Source organism: Ictalurus punctatus, chromosome 12, assembly GCF_001660625.3.
Source record: "Ictalurus punctatus breed USDA103 chromosome 12, Coco_2.0, whole genome shotgun sequence".
NCBI classification, from domain to species: Eukaryota; Metazoa; Chordata; class Actinopteri; order Siluriformes; family Ictaluridae; genus Ictalurus; species Ictalurus punctatus.
Window position 1 is genome coordinate 5,668,711 of NC_030427.2, and position 19,184 is coordinate 5,687,894.

At 41.2% G+C, this 19,184-nt stretch overlaps 1 protein-coding gene across 6 annotated transcripts in view; it reads right to left on the reverse strand.

Moving 5' to 3' along the window:
* kdm6al (lysine (K)-specific demethylase 6A, like) overlaps positions 1-19,184 on the reverse strand; it is a 202,826-nt gene that overhangs the window by 77,778 nt on the left and 105,864 nt on the right. For all 6 annotated transcript variants that reach the window (XR_001814098.3, XR_008397601.1, XM_047158979.2 and 3 more), the window contains 2 exons: positions 7,915-8,061; positions 3,642-3,716 (listed from right to left, as the gene is read on the reverse strand). Coding sequence is in view for 4 of the 6 variants with exons in the window: in XM_047158979.2 (XP_047014935.1) it covers positions 3,642-3,716; positions 7,915-8,061 (222 nt within the window). In the remaining 2 variants the exon portion in view is untranslated. The remainder of the gene's footprint in view (positions 1-3,641; positions 3,717-7,914; positions 8,062-19,184) is intronic.

The following is a 19,184-nucleotide window of genomic DNA, read 5'->3' on the forward strand; positions in this document are numbered from 1 at the left end:
ATTACTACCAGAGACCAACATTTTTTAAAAGAGCACAAAGTGCATCATAGATCTAGCTTCTTAATTTTGCTTTCAACATGGATCAGATTGATGCATTTAACTTAACTTTAAAATGTAAAATATTTTCTTACAGGGGAGCATGCCCTCGCACCCCCTTTGATGGTCAGAAGGTCAGAGTTCCACCCACCACAGTCTCACAAAATCCTGTGGGAAACACTGGATAACTTGATATATGCTGCTTTATCATGCTGGAAGTAGTCATAAAATGGGTAAATTCTAGCCAGAAAGGAGGCATAGGGCAGTGGATCTCAAACTTTTACAGCGCAAGGCCTGCTTGTGTAGGGTGCATCCCTTTGTGTCCCTCTTTTTTCATGCTAGGCTCTTCTATATTTACTTTCTCAGCAAAGAGACTATGTCTTCTATCTGTGGGCCCCTAAATATTTACAAAAATGTGAGGGGTATACTCGCTTTTGTGAGATACTGTAGATCTACACTAAATTAAATATTTTTTTTTATTTTGTCTCATAGCCAAAAGCCTACCAAAACTACACATGCATGTCAGCTTAGTAACTCAGGTTAGGTAAAAGTATTAAAAAGTTAATGCTGCCAAGACAAGTGATTACATTATTACACACCTGGACACTTAGTGACAAATTGCTAAGTTCCTTGGCAGGGAGTGCTTTATATAATAACAATAATAATAATAATAATAATAAACTTTATTTTATAAAGCACCTTTAAAAGCAACTTCTCAAAGCACTGTACACAAAATAAACAGTACACAGCAAAAATAAAACATTATAAAAGTTAATAAGAATAACAACGTTAATAATAATAATAAAAGTAGACATCAACAGTCAAATGCAAGTTTAAAAAAGTGTGTCAAGTTGAGCTTTAAAAGTGCCAAAGGTTTCAGCTTCCCTGAGTTCAGGAGGAAGAGAGATCCAAAGGGAAGGAGCAGAGACAGAAAAAGCCCCGTCACCCATAGATTTTAAGTGTGTTTGTGGAACAGATTTGGGATGTAAGTAATTAATAAAGCAGATATATAATGAGGAGCCAGGCCATGTAATGCTTTGCATGTCAACATCATAATCTTAAAATCAACACGGAACCTGACCAGGAGCCAGTGCAAGGACTCTAAAATATATAAGAACCACTACTACTCTGCATGACACTGATGTAGCAGTCTTTGAACGTGCACTGTAATTTTTTAAAAATGTCTCATGGATCTTATAGTGGATATAAAAATCTACACACCCCTGTTAAAATGGCAGGTTTTTGTGATGCAAAAAAAATTAAAGTTGTCAGAACCTTTCTCACCTTTATTGTGAAATTGCAACATAAATAATGTTGTAAAGATATGTTTTTTTTGTGTGTGTGTGTGGGGGGGGGGGGGGGGGGGGGGGGGGGCTTACAATACCCAGCTTGCATAAGTGTACACATCCTTTTATAATTGGGAAGTGATGTGGCAATGTTCAGGATCAACCAATCACATTGAAACTCATGTTAAATGCTAATTAGTATACACCTGCCATCAATTAAAGTGAATGATTACCCACAAATAAAGTACAGCTGTTCCTATAGGACTCTCCTAACATCATCTTGGTAATATCCAACTGGAAAGCCATGGGCTGCAAAGACCTTACAAAGCAGGAACAGGATCTCCTTGTTGAAAAATATCAATCAGGAGAGCGTTACAAACTTTTTTCCAAGCCATTGGGTATACCATGGAACACTGCAAAGACAATAATCAACAAGTGGAGAAAATATGGCATGGCAGTTACACTACAGGCCGTCCCTCTAAATTTGATGAGAAAATCAAGAGAAAACTGGTCAGGGAGGCTGCCAAGAGGCCTACAGCAACATTAAAAGAATTGCAGCAATTTCTGACAAGTACTGGTTGCTCCCTACATGTGACAAAATTCTCCCAAATTCTTCATATCTCTGGGCTATGAGTTAGGGTGGCAAGACGCAAGCCTATTTTAACCAAAATAGTAATAAAAAAAAAATACATTCAATCTCCCAAAAATATGTGGAATGATGTGTTATGGTCTGATGAGACCAAAGTTGAACTTTTTGGCCAGAATACATGTTTGACACCCTCCCCCCAAAATAAAAAACAGCACATCACCAAAAGAACACCATCCCTGTGCATGGTGGTGGCAGCATTATACTTTGGGGCTGTTTTTATTCAGCTGGAACTGGGGCTTTAATCAGGGTGGAGGGAATAATGAAAGCTCCAAATACCAGTCAATTTTGGTGCATAAACTTAAGGCTTCTGCTAAAACACTTAAGATGAAGAAGATTTTCACCTTTCAGCATGACAACAACCTAAAGCAAACATCCAGATCAACAAAGGAATGGCTTCACCAAAACAAGTTCAAGATTTTGGAATGAGTACAGACCAAAAATCCAATCAAAAATCTGTGGAGTGACCTGAAGAAGGCTGTGCACAAGAGATGCCCAGCAAATTTGACAGAATTAGAATGCTTTTGCAAGGAAGAATGGCAAAATATTTATAAGTCAAGATGTCCCGAACTAATTGACTTGAATGCTGTGATCAAATCTAAAGGTGCTTCAACTAAGTATTAGTTTAGGGGTGTGCACATTTGCAGTATACAACCAGGTTACTGTAAAAAATAAATAAATAAATAAATAAATAAATAAATAAATAAATATTCCCCCTAAAATTATTCTTATTGTTTTTCCACTTTAATTAATAGGTTAAAAATTCGTACTAAAGGTAAAAAAAAAAAAAAAAAAAAGGTTTGGACATGATTTATCTTGGTTTCATGTTTTTACATCACAAAAACCTGCAATTTTAAGAAGGCTGTATAGACTTGTTATATCCACTGTATATATCATGTATTTACAGCATTATAATCTGGCGATCAAGAAGTTCAATGGTCAAATATGCAAAATCACAGGTCAGGCTAAAATGCTAATACCAGGAGACACTGGAGACTTATCTTCTTACTAGGTTTCAGAAAGCATGCACAGCCATCCTGATATAACCTAGCCTATAGGCATATTGCTGTTTTAGTTAGAGGGACTGCAGAGGTTAACTATGCTAATGAGATGTAGGCTATATCAAGGACATGGGCCTCCTATCAAGCAACATTAACATAATGACAGCTAGGGATTTATTTACTTTCTTATTGTGGTACCACAAACGTTATGTACTTTTATCACCTACAGTTCAATAAATAAGTAAAGCAATACCCTTCATATACTGCCTAACACTGCTAAAATGATGTTATGATAATTCTTGATAAAGCCAACTCTAACTAAACTCCACTGGCCACTATAGATTCTGGGGGCATGGCTTTGAACATGGGTAGGAATGGGGGTGGGTTCACGGAGTGAAAAAAAATCATTCCAATACGGTTAAAATTCAGCTAATTAACAGGTTGAGACCTAATCTTTACTAACCTTGACTAATGCACCTTTAAGTTGTTCCAAAGAAGCAAAATGGTAAAGTGATATTTTGGGTAAAACTGAATATGTCCCAAATATTAAATTTGACACAGTCATGTTTTTTCCAGTCATTCGGGCATAACTGTGTGACTGAAAAAATTCATACAGACTTCTCTGTCAAGTAGACCAGTGCCTTATGAGAATGAACAATTAAGTCAGCTCACTTGTAGTTTTTGTGGTGATAGTTGCCAGTTTGGAGTTTGCTGCTCGGCTAGGTTATTGCCCCACTCTGCAAAACACTGCAAATAAAACACAAAGAAGTTATAAATAAATAAATAAATAAAATTTCATTAAGCCCCCCAAAAAAACTTGTATATGAAAGTCCCACAGCTATTTTATTGATTACGTTTATAAGAAGTCTGTCATGATTCCCCCTTGAAGCAGCATGCTCTAAGCGCGAATGCGCGAGCACCTGCTTTTCCGTTGTTGACCGTAATGACATCTGGACACGTGTGTTTTGTTTATGTTTCTGTCATGTCTCCTCCCTGTTCGGTCATTGGCTGGGATTTCACGTGGGTCTGTATTGCTCTCGGCTGCTAGCAGTTTAGACGCTGATTATGTCCGCATATATACTGCGCGCCTCTCAGCACACAACGCGGAAGATTATCTTAGAGTTAGTTTAAGTTCGTATCATAGTCATAGTCACGGTCCATGTTTAGAATTAGTTTAATTCGTATAGTAGTCACAGTCACGTTCCATGTTTAAAGTTAGTTCGCGTTGGATTATCCGCTTCCAGTCCCTCGTCATAGTTCGTTTCTTGTTTTGTTTATCGAACCTGTTTTCCGTGACCACTACCTAGATTCCTGCCTTGCCCCGTGTATGCCTGTTTGCCAATCGCCTGACCTCTTGCATGTTTGTGGATTACGTTTTGGATCACGTTTTGGATTTGTCTGCCTGTCTCTCTTTCAAATAAACAACTGTTCATCCTGCACTTGCATCCGTCCTATCTCTGCTCCGTCGCGATTCGTGACAGAATCTTCCGCCGAAACATGGATGCAGCAGGAGAACGGAGGAGACGCAGAACCCAGAAGTCGACGCCAACCGTCCCCGCTATGGACTCAGTCCACTTCCCACAATGGACATTTAAGGAGCTTCCTGATCCATTTGACGGATTTTTTGGTGCCCCAGAATATTTCCTGGTAGATTGTCAATTCTATTTCTCCAGCCTGTCAGACCCTAAGCCAGAGGAGAAGCACTGCCTCCGATTCATGTGGTCCCGGTACTTTGGACCGGTCCGTCAATGGGTGCAGCTCAAACTGGTTAAGCACTGTAGGAACCTGGACAGTGTAGAACAGTTTGTGGGGGAATTCATGATGCAATTCGGGAGTCCGGAGGCGAAGGACGAGCTAGAACAACTTCTCAGGGGGGTAAGTCTGGCAGGCGAACCTGCACTGCCGTTTACCTACTACTACAGGCAAATTCATGCAGAGCTCAACTCTGAAATCCAAGTTAAGTCTCAAGTTCCTAAGGTCCAAGTCCCAGTCAAGTCTCAAGTCCCTAAGGTCCAAGTTCAAGTCAAGCCTCCAGTCTCTGAAGTCCAAGTCAAGCCTCCAGTCTCTGAGATCCAAGCCAAGCCTTCAGTCCCTGACGTCCGAGCCAAGCCTCCAGTCCCTGACGTCCGAGCCAAGCCTCCAGTCCCTGACGTCCGAGCCAAGCCTCCAGTCCCTGACGTCCGAGCCAAGCCTCCAGTCCCTGACGTCCGAGCCAAGCCTCCAGTCCCTGAGGTCCGAGCCAAGCCTCCAGTCCCTGAGGTCCGAGCCAAGCCTCCAGTCCCTGAGGTCCGAGCCAAGCCTCCAGTCCCTGAGGTCCGAGCCAAGCCTCCAGTCCCTGAGGTCCGAGCCAAGCCTCCAGTCCCTGAGGTCCGAGCCAAGCCTCCAGTCCCTGAGGTCCGAGCCAAGCCTCCAGTCCCTGAGGTCCGAGCCAAGCCTCCCGTCCCTGAGGTCCGAGCCAAGCCTCCCGTCCCTGAGGTCCGAGCCAAGCCTCCCGTCCCTGAGGTCCGAGCCAAGCCTCCCGTCCCTGAGGTCCGAGCCAAGCCTCCAGTCCCTGAGGTCCGAGCCAAGCCTCCAGTCCCTGAGGTCCGAGCCAAGCCTCCCGTCCCTGAGGTCCGAGCCAAGCCTCCCGTCCCTGAGGTCCGAGCCAAGCCTCCCGTCCCTGAGGTCCGAGCCAAGTCTCACGTCCCTGAACTCACGTCCAAGCCTGCTGATCCAGTTGACTAAGCCCTGCTAATATCTCAGCCTAATGAACAAATGCTGCTCACGCCCAAGTCTACCGACTCGGTCGCCCAAGTTCAACCCACGCCCAAGACTACTGACACGCACGGCCAAGTTCCGCCCGCGCCCCAGTCTGCTGACACGCACGGCCAAGTTCCGCCCGCGCCCCAGTCTGCTGACACGCACGGCCAAGTTCCGCCCGCGCCCCAGTCTGCTGACACGCACGGCCAAGTTCCGCCCGCGCCCCAGTCTGCTGACACGCACGGCCAAGTTCCGCCCGCGCCACAGTCTACTGACACGGCCAGCCAAGCTCTGCCCATGCCCAAGGTTCACCTGGTGACCTCAGAGCCTCAGCCTCCCCGTTCAGCTGTGGACGTCGCTCGGCCTCCCCGTTCAGCTGAGGACGTCGCTCGGCCTGCCCGTTCAGCTGAGGACGTCGCTCGGCCTGCCCGTTCAGCTGAGGACGTCGCTCGGCCTGCCCGTTCAGCTGAGGACGTCGCTCGGCCTGCCCGTTCAGCTGAGGACGTCGCTCGGCCTGCCCGTTCAGCTGAGGACGTCGCTCGGCCTGCCCGTTCAGCTGAGGACGTCGCTCGGCCTGCCCGTTCAGCTGAGGACGTCGCTCGGCCTGCCCGTTCAGCTGAGGACGTCGCTCGGCCTGCCCGTTCAGCTGAGGACGTCGCTCGGCCTGCCCGTTCAGCTGAGGACGTCGCTCGGCCTGCCCGTTCAGCTGAGGACGTCGCTCGGCCTGCCCGTTCAGCTGAGGACGTCGCTCGGCCTGCCCGTTCAGCTGAGGTCGTCGCTCGGCCTGCCCGTTCAGCTGAGGACGTCGCTCGGCCTGCCCGTTCAGCTGAGGACGTCGCTCGGCCTGCCCGTTCAGCTGAGGACGTCGCTCGGCCTGCCCGTTCAGCTGAGGACGTCGCTCGGCCTGCCCGTTCAGCTGAGGACGTCGCTCGGCCTGCCCGTTCAGCTGAGGTCGTCGCTCGGTCTTCCTGTTCAGCTGTGGATGTCACTCAGCCTTCCGGCTCCATGGCAAACGTCGTTCCCCCCTACTGCTTCGAGGAGACCCACGCTCCTCTCCCTGGCCGCACGGAGACCCACGCTCCTCTCCCTGGCCGCACGGAGACCCACGCTCCTCTCCCTGGCCTTACAGGGAATTTCGCTCTGCCTTCCAGTTCAGCTGGGGTCGTCGCTCCGCTTTCATGCTCCGCCGAGGACTTCGCTCAGCCTGCCTGCCCGGCTGTGGATGTCGCTCTGCCTTCATGCTCCGCCAAGGACTTCGCTCAGCCCGCCTGCCCTGCTGTGGTCGTCGCTCTGCCTTCATGCTCCACTGAGGACTTTGCTCAGCCTGCCTGCCCGGCTGTGGATGTCGCTCTGCTTCCTTGCTACGCCGAGGACGTCGCTCCGCTTCCCTGCGCCGCCAAGAATACCGTGCAGTTTCCTGGCTCTGGGATGGGATGACTCATGGCACTCCGGGAGGAGTGCCTTTGGGGGGGTGGGGGGGTGGGGGTTCTGTCATGATTCCCCCTTGAAGCAGCGTGCTCTAAGCGCGAATGCGCGAGCACCTGCTTTTCCGTTGTTGACCGTAATGACATCTGGACACGTGTGTTTTGTTTATGTTTCTGTCATGTCTCATCCCTGTTCTGTCATTGGCTGGGATTTCACATGGGTCTGTATTGCTCTCAGCTGCTAGCAGTTTAGACGCTGATTATGTCCGCATATATACCACGCGCCTCCCAGCACACAACGCGGAAGATTATCTTAGAGTTAGTTTAAGTTCGTATCGTAGTCATAGTCACGGTCCATGTTTAGAAGTAGTTTAATTCGTATAGTAGTCACAGTCACGTTCCATGTTTAAAGTTAGTTCGCGCTGGATTATCCGCTTCCAGTCCCTTGTCATAGTTCGTTTCTTGTTTTGTTTATCGAACCTGGTTTCCGAGACCACGACCTAGATTCCTGCCTTGCTTGCCCCGTGTATGCCTGTTTGCCAGTCGCCTGACCTCTTGCATGTCTGTGGATTACATTTTGGATCACGTTTTGGATTTGTCTGCCTGTCTCTCTTTCAAATAAACAACTGTTCATCCTGCACTTGCATCCGTCCTATCTCTGCTCCGTCGCGATTCGTGACAAAGTCAGACAGGACAAATGTAATATAATCAATCACATGGTAAGAATAAGATAATAAAAATGTGAAATGGTAAAACACTTCAGGAAAAGCTTGCAAAAATACCTGAGCAGGACTGGAAGTCCTCTTCCTCTTAGCAGGGTTTGACTGTCCATCATCTTGGCGAAGAGGGCTGACGTGGGGGGGCAGGGACTGCCCAGAGCCATGTGCCTCCATTAGAAGCCCTCCTGCACTGGGGTGGGGTTTACTTACCTGGGAAAAATCAATGTCACAAAAAAAGGGATGGTGTCACACACAAGAAGGCAAAGGAGATAGAAGAGAAGCAAAGAAACAAGACAGAAGTCCTTGGTTTTAAACCTTCCTTTTTCTAAAACGCTCAAGTAAGCTACACAGTTTTAACATGTCTAAAATTCAGTATGATAGTCATATAGAAGATTCAAGGACTGATCATGTAAAAGAAAAACAGTATGGTTTCTAAATGCTCTTGTGCTGATATGTGCATAAGCTGATATGAACGGAATGCATGAAAAAAAAATCAACATGAAGGCCTCACCCACTGTATTAAATTACTGAAAACCTACATAATTTTGCAAGTGTTTAAAATTTCAGTATCTCAAACATTCAAGCAAGCACAACAAAAAGCTCAATCTAAATAAATTATATTGTATATGATATAAAGAAATGTAAATCACAACAACTTAATCAGATAATACTCCAATATGGCTTTGAAAAGTCAAAGACTGCTCTGGTAGAGATTAGCACCAAATGAACACTTTTTCTGGATTTTTTTTTTTCATTTTACTACTCAATTAAGCCACCTGGCAATTCCCATCCACCAGCCTTCTCCATCTTATCATACAGCAGCAATCAGGGATGGTGAAGGCTAACACATGCTTCCTTCACGACATGCGACACAAGCCAACAGCATCTTTTGAACTGCTGATCAGTCCCCGCCACAAACTAGGAGGAAAGCTGCACTCTTTCACATACATGAGCTCAAAGACACACACAACTGGTTAGCATCACTTTGACTGACAGGGTAGAGAAAGTATAGACAGCATGGCCAATTTTGTTCCCTTTTTTCCCAGCCACAGATGGCTGTGGCATTGCCAGGATTCAGACTTGTGATCTCCCAAGAACAATGCAAACACTTTTCTAGGGTCAGGGCTTTTTAGACCTGCAACAAATATAAACTTCAGGAAAAAACACCTCTTTCTGTGCTGTCTAAAGCTGTGTTATGCCTATGATTACAGAACAAAAACAAATTAAAAACCATTCACTAGGCCCCAAAGAGACCCTTAAGGACAGAAACATTTATTCTTGCAATATTGTTTTGTATGTTTAAATGAGTGCTTATGTGTTATTTTTTGAAAGTAGTATGTTGATTTAATAACTGTGTCAGAATTGCATGAATATTTTAGAAGGTGCAGATGTTTTAGATTTACATTTCCTCAAGGAAATACACAGTGCTTGCAAAGAGCTAAAAGAAAGTTGAAAAAAATGCTTAAAACAAAGTTCAAAGGAAAACTTGAATGGAAGAATAAATAAATAAATAAAAAGCAAAAAGCTACCATTGCCATATTGTTCCAGATGATTGCTAGTATGTTGTTAGGTGGTTGCTAGGGTATCCCAGGCGATTGCAAATGTATTGTTAGGTGTTGTTCAGCAGTTCCCATGGTGTGCCAAGTGGTTCCTATAGTGTTGGTAGGTAGTTGTTATGGTACCCTTCTGGCATTCTAGGGTGTTACTAAACTTTTCTAGATGGTTGTAAGGGTGTTGCTATTGTTTTCCAGGTGGTTGTTATTGTGTTTCTAGGCAGTTATAGTGTTCTAGCTGAGTGAGTTAATATGGTATCAAAATGGTTACTAGGGTGTTGCTAGGTGGATGCTATGGAGTATATGGTATAAAATTAAAACCACTGACTGGTGAATAAAATTGATTATCTGGTTACAATGGCACCTGTCAAGGGGTAGAATATCGTAGGTAGCAAGCGAACAGTGCGTTCTCAAGGTTATGTTGTGTTGGAAGTAGGAAAAACAGGCAAGCATAAGGTTATGATCATATATGACAAGGGCCAAATTGCCATGGCTAGACAACTGGGTCAGAGGATCTTCAACACGGCAGGTCTAGTGGGGAGTTCCCAGTATGTAGTGGATAGTACCAACCAAACGTGGTCCAAGGAAGGACAACCGGTGAACTGGGGACCAGTTCACAGGCACCCAAGGCTTACTAATGCACATGGGGAGCGAAGGCTAGCAAAGGCTGACTCCAATCCCACAAAAGAGGTACTGTAGCACAAATTACTGTAAATGTCAATGCTGGCTATGAAAAAGGTGTCAGAACACACAGTACATAGCTTGTTGCACATCAATCTGCGTAGCTGCAGACTGGTCAGAGTGCCCATGCTGACCCCTGTCCACCTCCAAAACACCTTTAATGGGCATGTGAGCATCAGAACTGGACTATGGAGCAATGGATGAATGTGGCCTGGTCTGTCATGTTTTCTTTTACACCATGTGGACAGCCGTGTGCGTTGCTTACCTGGGGAAGAGATGGCATAAGGATGCATTTTGAGAAGAAGGCAAGCCAGCAGAGACAGCATGATGCTCTGGGCATTCATGTGGATGTTACTTTGACACGTACCACCTACCTAAACATTGTTGCAGACCAAGTTCATCCGTTCATGGCAACATATTCCCTAATGGCAGAAGCCTCTTTCACCAGAACAATGCACCCTGCCACACTGAAAAAAAATATTCAGGAATGGTTTGAGAAATATGAAAGAGTTCAAGGTGTTGACTGGGCCTACAAATTATTCAGATCTCAATACGATCGAGCATCTGTGGGATGTGTTCAGTCCATGGAGGTCCCACCTCGCAACTTACAGGACTTAAAGGTCTTTTGCTGCTATTGTCTTGGTGCCAGATACCACAGCACAGCTTCAGAGGTCTTGTGGAGTCCATGTATCAATGGGTCGGAGCTATTTAGCAAAAGTGGGGCCTATGCAATATTACGCAGGTTTTTTAAAATGTTATGGCTGATCTGTGTATAACAGTGAGAATATCATATATTTGGTATATCCATCCATCCATCCATCTTCAACCGCTTACTCCTTTTCAGGGTCATGGGGAACCTGGAGCCTATCCCAGGGAGTATCGGGCACGAGGCGGGGTACACCCTGGACAGGGTGCCAGTTATTTGGTATATATAGGTGGATATTAATTTTGGGTTCAAATAATGTCACAATATTGTAATTCTATTCTATAATCTGGGAAATAGTTAAATTTCACCTAAAACATACACAGATCCTTTTAAGAAATAATTTATTCTTAAAATAAGTGTCAGCATCTAGCTGCTCTCTATCTAGGTTTGTCTGACAACCTGCCAAACACAGGCTAAGCTGGTTAAACTGGTGGCTGGTGATATTATTTTCTTCTTACTTTCTAGCTTTTTTATTGCCTTGTGTTATTTTATTGAAACAACTTGTTTAATGTTTTGCCTTTTCAGTGGTAATTGTCCCTCATTCATTTTTACATGATGAGAAAAGTGAGAATTTTTTGCCTGCTGTTTAAAACTCTGTATTAAGCAAGAATGCTGATTTCTCTTCCATTAAATCAATTAATAAAATTGATAGGCCTTGATGGACAAAATCTCATATACAGTCATCTGAAAAATACAAGTACACCCCATGGAAATTGTTGGCTTTTGAGACATATTTGGACAAGCAAACATTTGATCCTCTTTGAAACAGTGTATTAATAAAGTTGATATACTCTAGCAAATGACACATAAAACTGACAATTTGTAGTAATTTTCACAATTTAAATGAACAAAAAATAGATCAGTCACATGGAAAAAGTAAGTACACTTACATTTATCACACCTTCAAATCCATAAAAGTAGAATCAGGTGTTCAAGACTGGGTGCCAGTGATTAGAATATGCTTAGGGAGTGCAGGTGGAACCTGTCTTATTCATACCTCTCTCATATCTAGTGTCTGGTGTTTTCTTTGAAAATGTGTGGTGCCATCATGCCAAGATCTAAAAAGTTCTGAAAGGCCTTCAGAAAAAACGTTGTGGATGCTTACGAGTCTGGCAAGGGATTTAAAAATATCTCCAAATTATCTGAAATATATAATTCCACTCTAAGGAAAATAATCTACAAATGGCGCAGATTTCACACGACTGCCAATTTGTCCAGGACTGGCCGTCCCAGCAAATTCAGCCCAAGAGCAGACCATCTGATGCAAAAAGAAGTCTCCAAGAACCCTAAAATTTCATCACAGGATCCAGTGTCAAAGTGCATTCATCTACAATCAGAAAGAGAATGCACAAATTTGACCTGCATGGGAGGTGTGCCAGGAAAAAGCCCTTGCAAGACTACAATTTGCCAATGAGCACATAGGTAAAGACCAGGCCTTTTGGAATAATGGGTTCTGGACAGATGAATCAAAAATAGAGTTGTTAGGCCACAGTAACAGCAGACATCTTTGGTGCAGACAAAAGACAGCACCTTCAGGAGAAACACCTCATACCAACTGTGAAGCATGGTGGTGGAAACGTTCTGGTTTGGTGTTGCTTCACTTCCCTAGGGACTGGACAGCTTACATTCATTGATTCAACTATGAATTCTGAATAATATCAAAGTGTGCTTGAAGATAATGTAAACCGAAAGTGACCCTTTCAACAGGATAATGATCAGAGACACACTAGCAATTCCAGCAAAGAATGGCTCAAAAAGAAGAAATGGAGGGTTATGGTCAAAGCCTAGTCAAAGCCGGGATGTGAATCCCATTGAAATGTTGTGGGGGGATAGCAAGTACATACACGAAAACCCTCAAACATGGTCAAAAATTCCAGAAAGTATGATGGACAATTATGCAAAACGTCTACAATAAGTTATTTCTGCTAAAGGGGGCAATACTAGCTTCTGAGACCAAGGGCATACTTACTTTTTCCACAGAAGACTATCACATCTATTGATATTTCTGTTGAATAAATGTTTTTTTGTTTTTTAAAAAAGCTTCATTAATAGGCACTGTTTCAAAGATGATCAAATGTTTGCTTGACCAGATATGTCAAAAAAGCCAACAATTTCCTTGGGGTGTACTTATTTTTTCCACATGAATGTACCATGTGTTCAAATTCTGTTCAAAAACCTCACATTTTGGTGATCGGTCATCAAAAGATAAATATGAGATAATAGACCAGATTTTCAGCTTTCATTTCCTGATATATACATTTAAATGTGTTCAATAAATTAGAGCACGGTACCTTTTGTAGCAGACCTCCTACTTTTTAGGCAAATACAAGTAATGGAATAGTCTTATAAGTAAATAACACTTAATATCTTGTTGCTTATCCCTTGCTTGCAATAACTGCATTAAGCCGGTGATGCATTGACATCACCAAACTGTTGCATTTTCTTTTGTGTTGTTTTTCTGCTTGTACTGCAGCTTCTTTTAGTTCTTGTTTGTTTTGGGGGGGTTTCTCACATCAGTGTTCTCTTCAGGAGTTGAAATGCATGCCCAACTGGGTTAAGTTCTGGTGATTGACTTGGCCAGTCTAAAACCTCTCTCTTTTCCTCCCGACGAAGTACTTTATTGTGTTGGCAGTGCTTTTTGGGCCATTGTCTTGCTGCATGATGAAATTCCTCCCAGTTAGATTGGATGCATTTCTCTGTAAATTGGAAGACAGACTGTTTCTGTAGACCTCTGAATTGAATCTGCTGTTACCATCATGGTAGATCAGTGAGCCCATTCTAGAAGCAGCCATGCACACATTTGCTTGTATTCTCTCATTGTAAGTCGCTTTGGATAAAAGCGTCTGCTAAATGAATAAATGTAAACATTTCCCATAATACACACTCCCCCAAGTTTGACTGTTGAGCTATGTTTTGGATCATGAGCAGATCCTTTTTTCTCTACACTTTGGCTTTTCCATCACTTTGGAAGAGGTTTCAGATCTTTTGATTCCAATCTGGTCTTCTAATTCTTACTGCTCATGACTGGTTTGCATATATATTTCTGAAGTCTTCTTCGCATGGTGGATTGTGATACCTTCACCCCTGCTCTGTGAAGGTTGTTGTTGATGTCACTAACTGTTGTTTTTCGGGTTTTCTTCACAGCCATCACAATGTTTCTGTCATCAGTTGCTGTTGTTTTCCTTGGCTGACCTGTTCCATGTTTGTTTGTTAGTACACTACTGGTTTCTTTCTTTTTCAGGACATTACAATTTGTTGTATTGGCTATGCCCAATGCTTGTGCAATGGCTCTGATAGATTTGCCCTCTTTTCTCAGCTTCAAAATGGCTTGCTTTTCACGTATAGACAGTTCTCAAACCAATATAAAAGTAAACATTCAGAACTATTCATTCTTTAAACAATCAATTTAACATGGCACACCTGGGTAGCAAGAAACACCCATCAGTCACATGTTCCAATATTTTTAATTACTTGAAAAACATGGGTGGGTTCAAACAAAATGTGCCATGTTCTAAATTATTAACACATCTAGATGTAAAAATGAAAGCTGAAATTCTAATCTGTCTTCTCATATTCATCTTATGATCTCACATCCAAAATGTCGTCAATGTATAGCGAAAGAATTGGCCTTGCTGCTCCAATACTATCAGAGGGGACTGTATGCATGCATGTGTGTGCACGTGTATATATATATATATATATATATATAAATATATATATATATATATATATATATATATATATATATATATATATATATATATAGAGAGAGAGAGAGAGAGAGAGAGAGATAGATAGATAGATAGATAGATATAATGATGATACATGGTCAAGCATTAATTTGGGGTCCTCACATTTTGTCTATGCACCCACACGCTCATGCTGATTAATCTGGTGATTGGAGTGGCAAGTATTCATGATTTGATAAACAAAATATATCTAGAATATAATTCCACTGACTCAAACATTATTGTGCACAATATGACCTTCAGTTGCAGAGTACAAGGTGAATCGCTTCATTTTAACTACTATAGTGGCCTAACAGCTGACTATTTGTGCAGTTCTGTAGGTAAGGGATTATCAGAATGTGTCAAACTGGCTTTTTTCCAAATGTAAGGGTACTTTACAATACACTTGTGCAATATAACCACCGTACACAAGATTACACAACAATATGCATTTTTGTTATGTTACCAGTGCACACTTGCAATGTAAATAAAATCATAAATACACCCCACTTAAAAGAATAAAAAATAAATAGTTTGGCTTTAGCTCTGTTCATAAAAAAATAATAATTTTGAACCCATCTGCTGTGAACAATAAAAACAGAAAATGACCATAAGCAAATCATAAGTTGAATTTGGCACATATAGCTCTTTTTCTTGCATAATTTGCTCATCACCCTTGCTCATCGCTCTTGCCCTTCATTACTGCTCAGTTTGTGGCCACAGCACTACTCTTAACTGGATACAGTCGTAGGGCTGTACAATTAATCGAATATCGATCGTGATGACTATTTTGACTGCCCACGATTACATGAAAATGATGGACTGCAATATTGACGTTTAAAGTTCGTCCTCCGCTCATAGAAAACCCCGCTGCAGATCAAATCAAGTGCTTCCTAAACTTACAGCCAATCACCATAGAGTGGTGCAGAGACGACATCATTTTGTAACGCCAAAACCCAGAAACGGGATTAGCATTTTAGCACTTGAGCTGCCAGCTTTGCTTTGTGCTCCAGTGCTTTGCACGAGGGGAAATCATAACACTAACATGTTGCTAAATGGCACTATAGAGGATGTCGGGGACATTAAACGTTATCATGCCGAACAGGAAAAAACTCTGCAGATAAACTGGTTCAGGTATGATGTGCACAATCCCAAAAAAAGTGGATGAAGATTCATCCACAGAGTAAATCCGTATTAGGGAAAATGTTTCAAATCAAGTTTGGAAAAGTTGAGCGACCGTGGTGTAGTTTGTTTATAGCATACGGTTAGCTTTTTATTTCTGGTAATTGTATTTATGTTTCAAACTTCATAAAAGTTGTGTTCATTTGTGAAAATTATTTTGATGCACCAGTGTGGCCACCAGTGTGGCTCTCGAAATTTGAAGGATCTGGAGATTCTGTATGGAATCTCATACCTTCTTTCCTCATATTTATCAAGGGTGCCAGTATTAGTGGAGGGCAATGAATGTTGCCATCATTTCATTAAAAGACCCAACACACAACATGCTACATCTAATGCATTAGCACCATAAGGTAAGTATTACAGCTGGAGAAATTCAACAACCCTCTCCTGGCACATTTCCTCCCTATACACATCTGTATTACCACAGCTAAGTAGCTTGTCATGCTACTTAGTTTGATTACATTACAAGATTTCTATCCTTGTGCCACTCAAACTACTCTGTGGTGGGTGTTCCTCCCTTGAGTTAAGCAAGGACAACAATTCAAACACTAGTAGCATCACTTTTCTTTTTACTTTTGTGTGTTGCTAACAGTTACTTTGCTTCTTGTCCCAACAAAGTGTTAAGAATATTGTTTTAGTTAATATATTCAAAACCATGAGCAAGAATTAAAGTAAACTGGCGTCCATTTAATTTCTGCAATCTGGAAAGAGGCAAGAGACAGGGGTGCCCTCTCTCCCCCCTTCTTTTTGCTCTCTATATTGAATCCCTTTGTCAATGGATATGGCAAAATCATTATATTAGCAGGATAAAGATGGGTGAAGATGAACATAAAATAGCGTTATTCACAGACGATGTTATGATGTACTTGAGAGATCCAGCAATATCTGCTAGATACAGTTGGTACTTTATCAGGATACAGACTAAATGTGCAAGAAAAAAAAAAGAAAGAAAAAAAAAAACGGTCATTTGCTACAATTTTATTCCATCAGAAGAAAAAAGGGCAAAATATAGCATTAATTATAATGTAGATGTAGTAAATATTTGGGAATATACTTCCTAAAAGATACCAGCACCTTGTTAGATGTAAATTATAGACATTTAAATAGTAACCTTCGAACAGATATCCAGAGGTGGATTGTTATCCCTTTTTTGAATTTAGGGGAGAGAGTGGATATTAAAATAAACATGCTCCGTAGGCTTTTATATCTTTTTCATATACTCCCAGTAAAGATCTCAGAACAAAAATTTAAAGATTAGGACAAATGAATTATGAGGTTTATTTGGGAAGGTAAAAAAAGTCCACAATTCGACATAAAGCACTCGAGATACCTAAAGAAAGGGGTGGCTTGTCCCCCCCCCCTTAAAAGACAATTATATAGCTGCCCAATTAAGACCCATAGTTTGCTGGTGCAACCCAAGCTACAAAGCTAGATGGAAACAAATTGAACTTTCTCTTTTCTCTGAAGTACCAATTCAAGCAGTAGTTGCAGATAACCTATTAAGAACCCATATAAGTAAAGAATATCCGTGGATTACTACTACACTAGAAATATGGGAAATATTTAAAAAATAGGGAGGTGGTGTGTATATGATACAGAGTTTACCCCTAATACTTTAGACAAAGTTTTTAAGAAATGGATTAAGAAAGGAGTTCGTATTATTTTGGGTACAAATAAAATCACAAGCAACAATATTTTCTTAACCTTACAAGAATTTAAGAATTGGTTCGAGTTGGGTAATCATGAATTTTATAGATACTTTCAAATAAGACACCACTTCAACTCAACAAAATGATTTTGTGAAGATGCTCCTGTCTGCATATAAGGCTACTTCCATTAGTAAGGTTATTTCTAAACTTTAATATTGTCTTCAAAACCACAGACCAGAATCCACCTCTGATCTCAGAATTAAATAGGAGAAGGAAGGAAACATGACTATAACAAAAGAGGCTTTGTTAAAAACCATGTAGATCCCAATGGGAAACCACAGGCTCCCACCAATGGATGCTATTCGCCTCGAAAAATGTAATTAGATTTTTTATTTCACTGGCTCAAAAGTGCCATAGTGAAATAGAATTAGGATGTTGGAATGACTGGGCATGTCCAGTTATTCACATATTTTGGAAAGATATACACAGGACATTAGAGGCTATATTAAATATAAAAATTCCATTCCAATTTTATGTCTTTTATTTGGAAGTCTGGATTTGCATGAAACCAATTATACATACCTATGGAGAATATTTCTGGTTGCAGCTAAAAATGGTCTCACTCGTAAATGCCTTGAACCTACTTCACCCCCCATAGAAGACTGGAAAGCAATTGTAATTGAAATATATTATATTATATATTTTATTTTTATATAATTATTTTTTAAAATCCTTACCGTTTCTTTAAAATTAAAAAAGCAAAAAGGGCCGTTGGGGAAAAGATGGAAGGCATTTGTGGAAAATTTAGAAATAATAATTATATAATAGATGTAATTATGGATTATTGTTGTAAATTAAACACTTTAATTATGCAAAATTGTCACTAGACTGTACCCTATTTGTTTTTTTTTTTCCATTATACATGTATGCACATTTATACATACATAAACATATATTCTTTTGTTTGCTCTCACCTTTATTTATTTATTTTATTATTTTTCGTTTGATGTGACTAATTCAGGTTCTGTAAATATTACGATTTTATTGTGAAATTTGTAGAAAGTGAGCTGGACTAAGGGTCCCCAATTTTTCTTTTAATTATGTAATGTATTTTTGACTCTTACACAGAAAAGTAAAATTGAAAAAAAAAAAAAAGAATATTGTTTTAAAAGACACTGAACTGACTAAAAAAAAAAAATAAAATTGTGAAAGTGACCTATACCTGTATTACTAGGATGGGAATGTTGACAGGCAAGTGAAAAAACAACAGGCAGAGCAGAGAGACAGAAAAATGAGAGATGATAATGGAGGCTGACAGGATATAAGAGAAAAAAGGTGAGTGATAGACTTGTCAAAAGAGACAGAAAGTGAAAAGGAAGGATTATATCTGTGTACATGCTAAACTACACAAGAGCTTTTTGTCATTTTATTCAGTTTTCTTAAATTTGTCCAAAGAGTCTGCAAACTGTCAGGTTTGGAAGGTTAGGATAGTAAAAGCAGGGACATAAGGTTCCAAGTTATACATGAAGGATATTGTCAAAGATTTGGTAAATTCAGTTCTTTAACTTATACTCTAGGGATTATGTTAAATTATTAGGAATGATTGGTTTGGCATGGATGGTCCCATAGATGGGCTTACAGGAATTAAGCCCCAGATGTCCACTTACAATAACACTACCCTAGCCATCACAAAACAATGCCATTTAAAAAACAAACCCAAATATACAAGCCAATATTAAACAAAAATCAGTCCAACCAGAGAGATTAATAAAGGCTTTACTTACACAATCATCTGGTTGTGTGGCATTTTGGATAACTTGTGCTCATATTATCA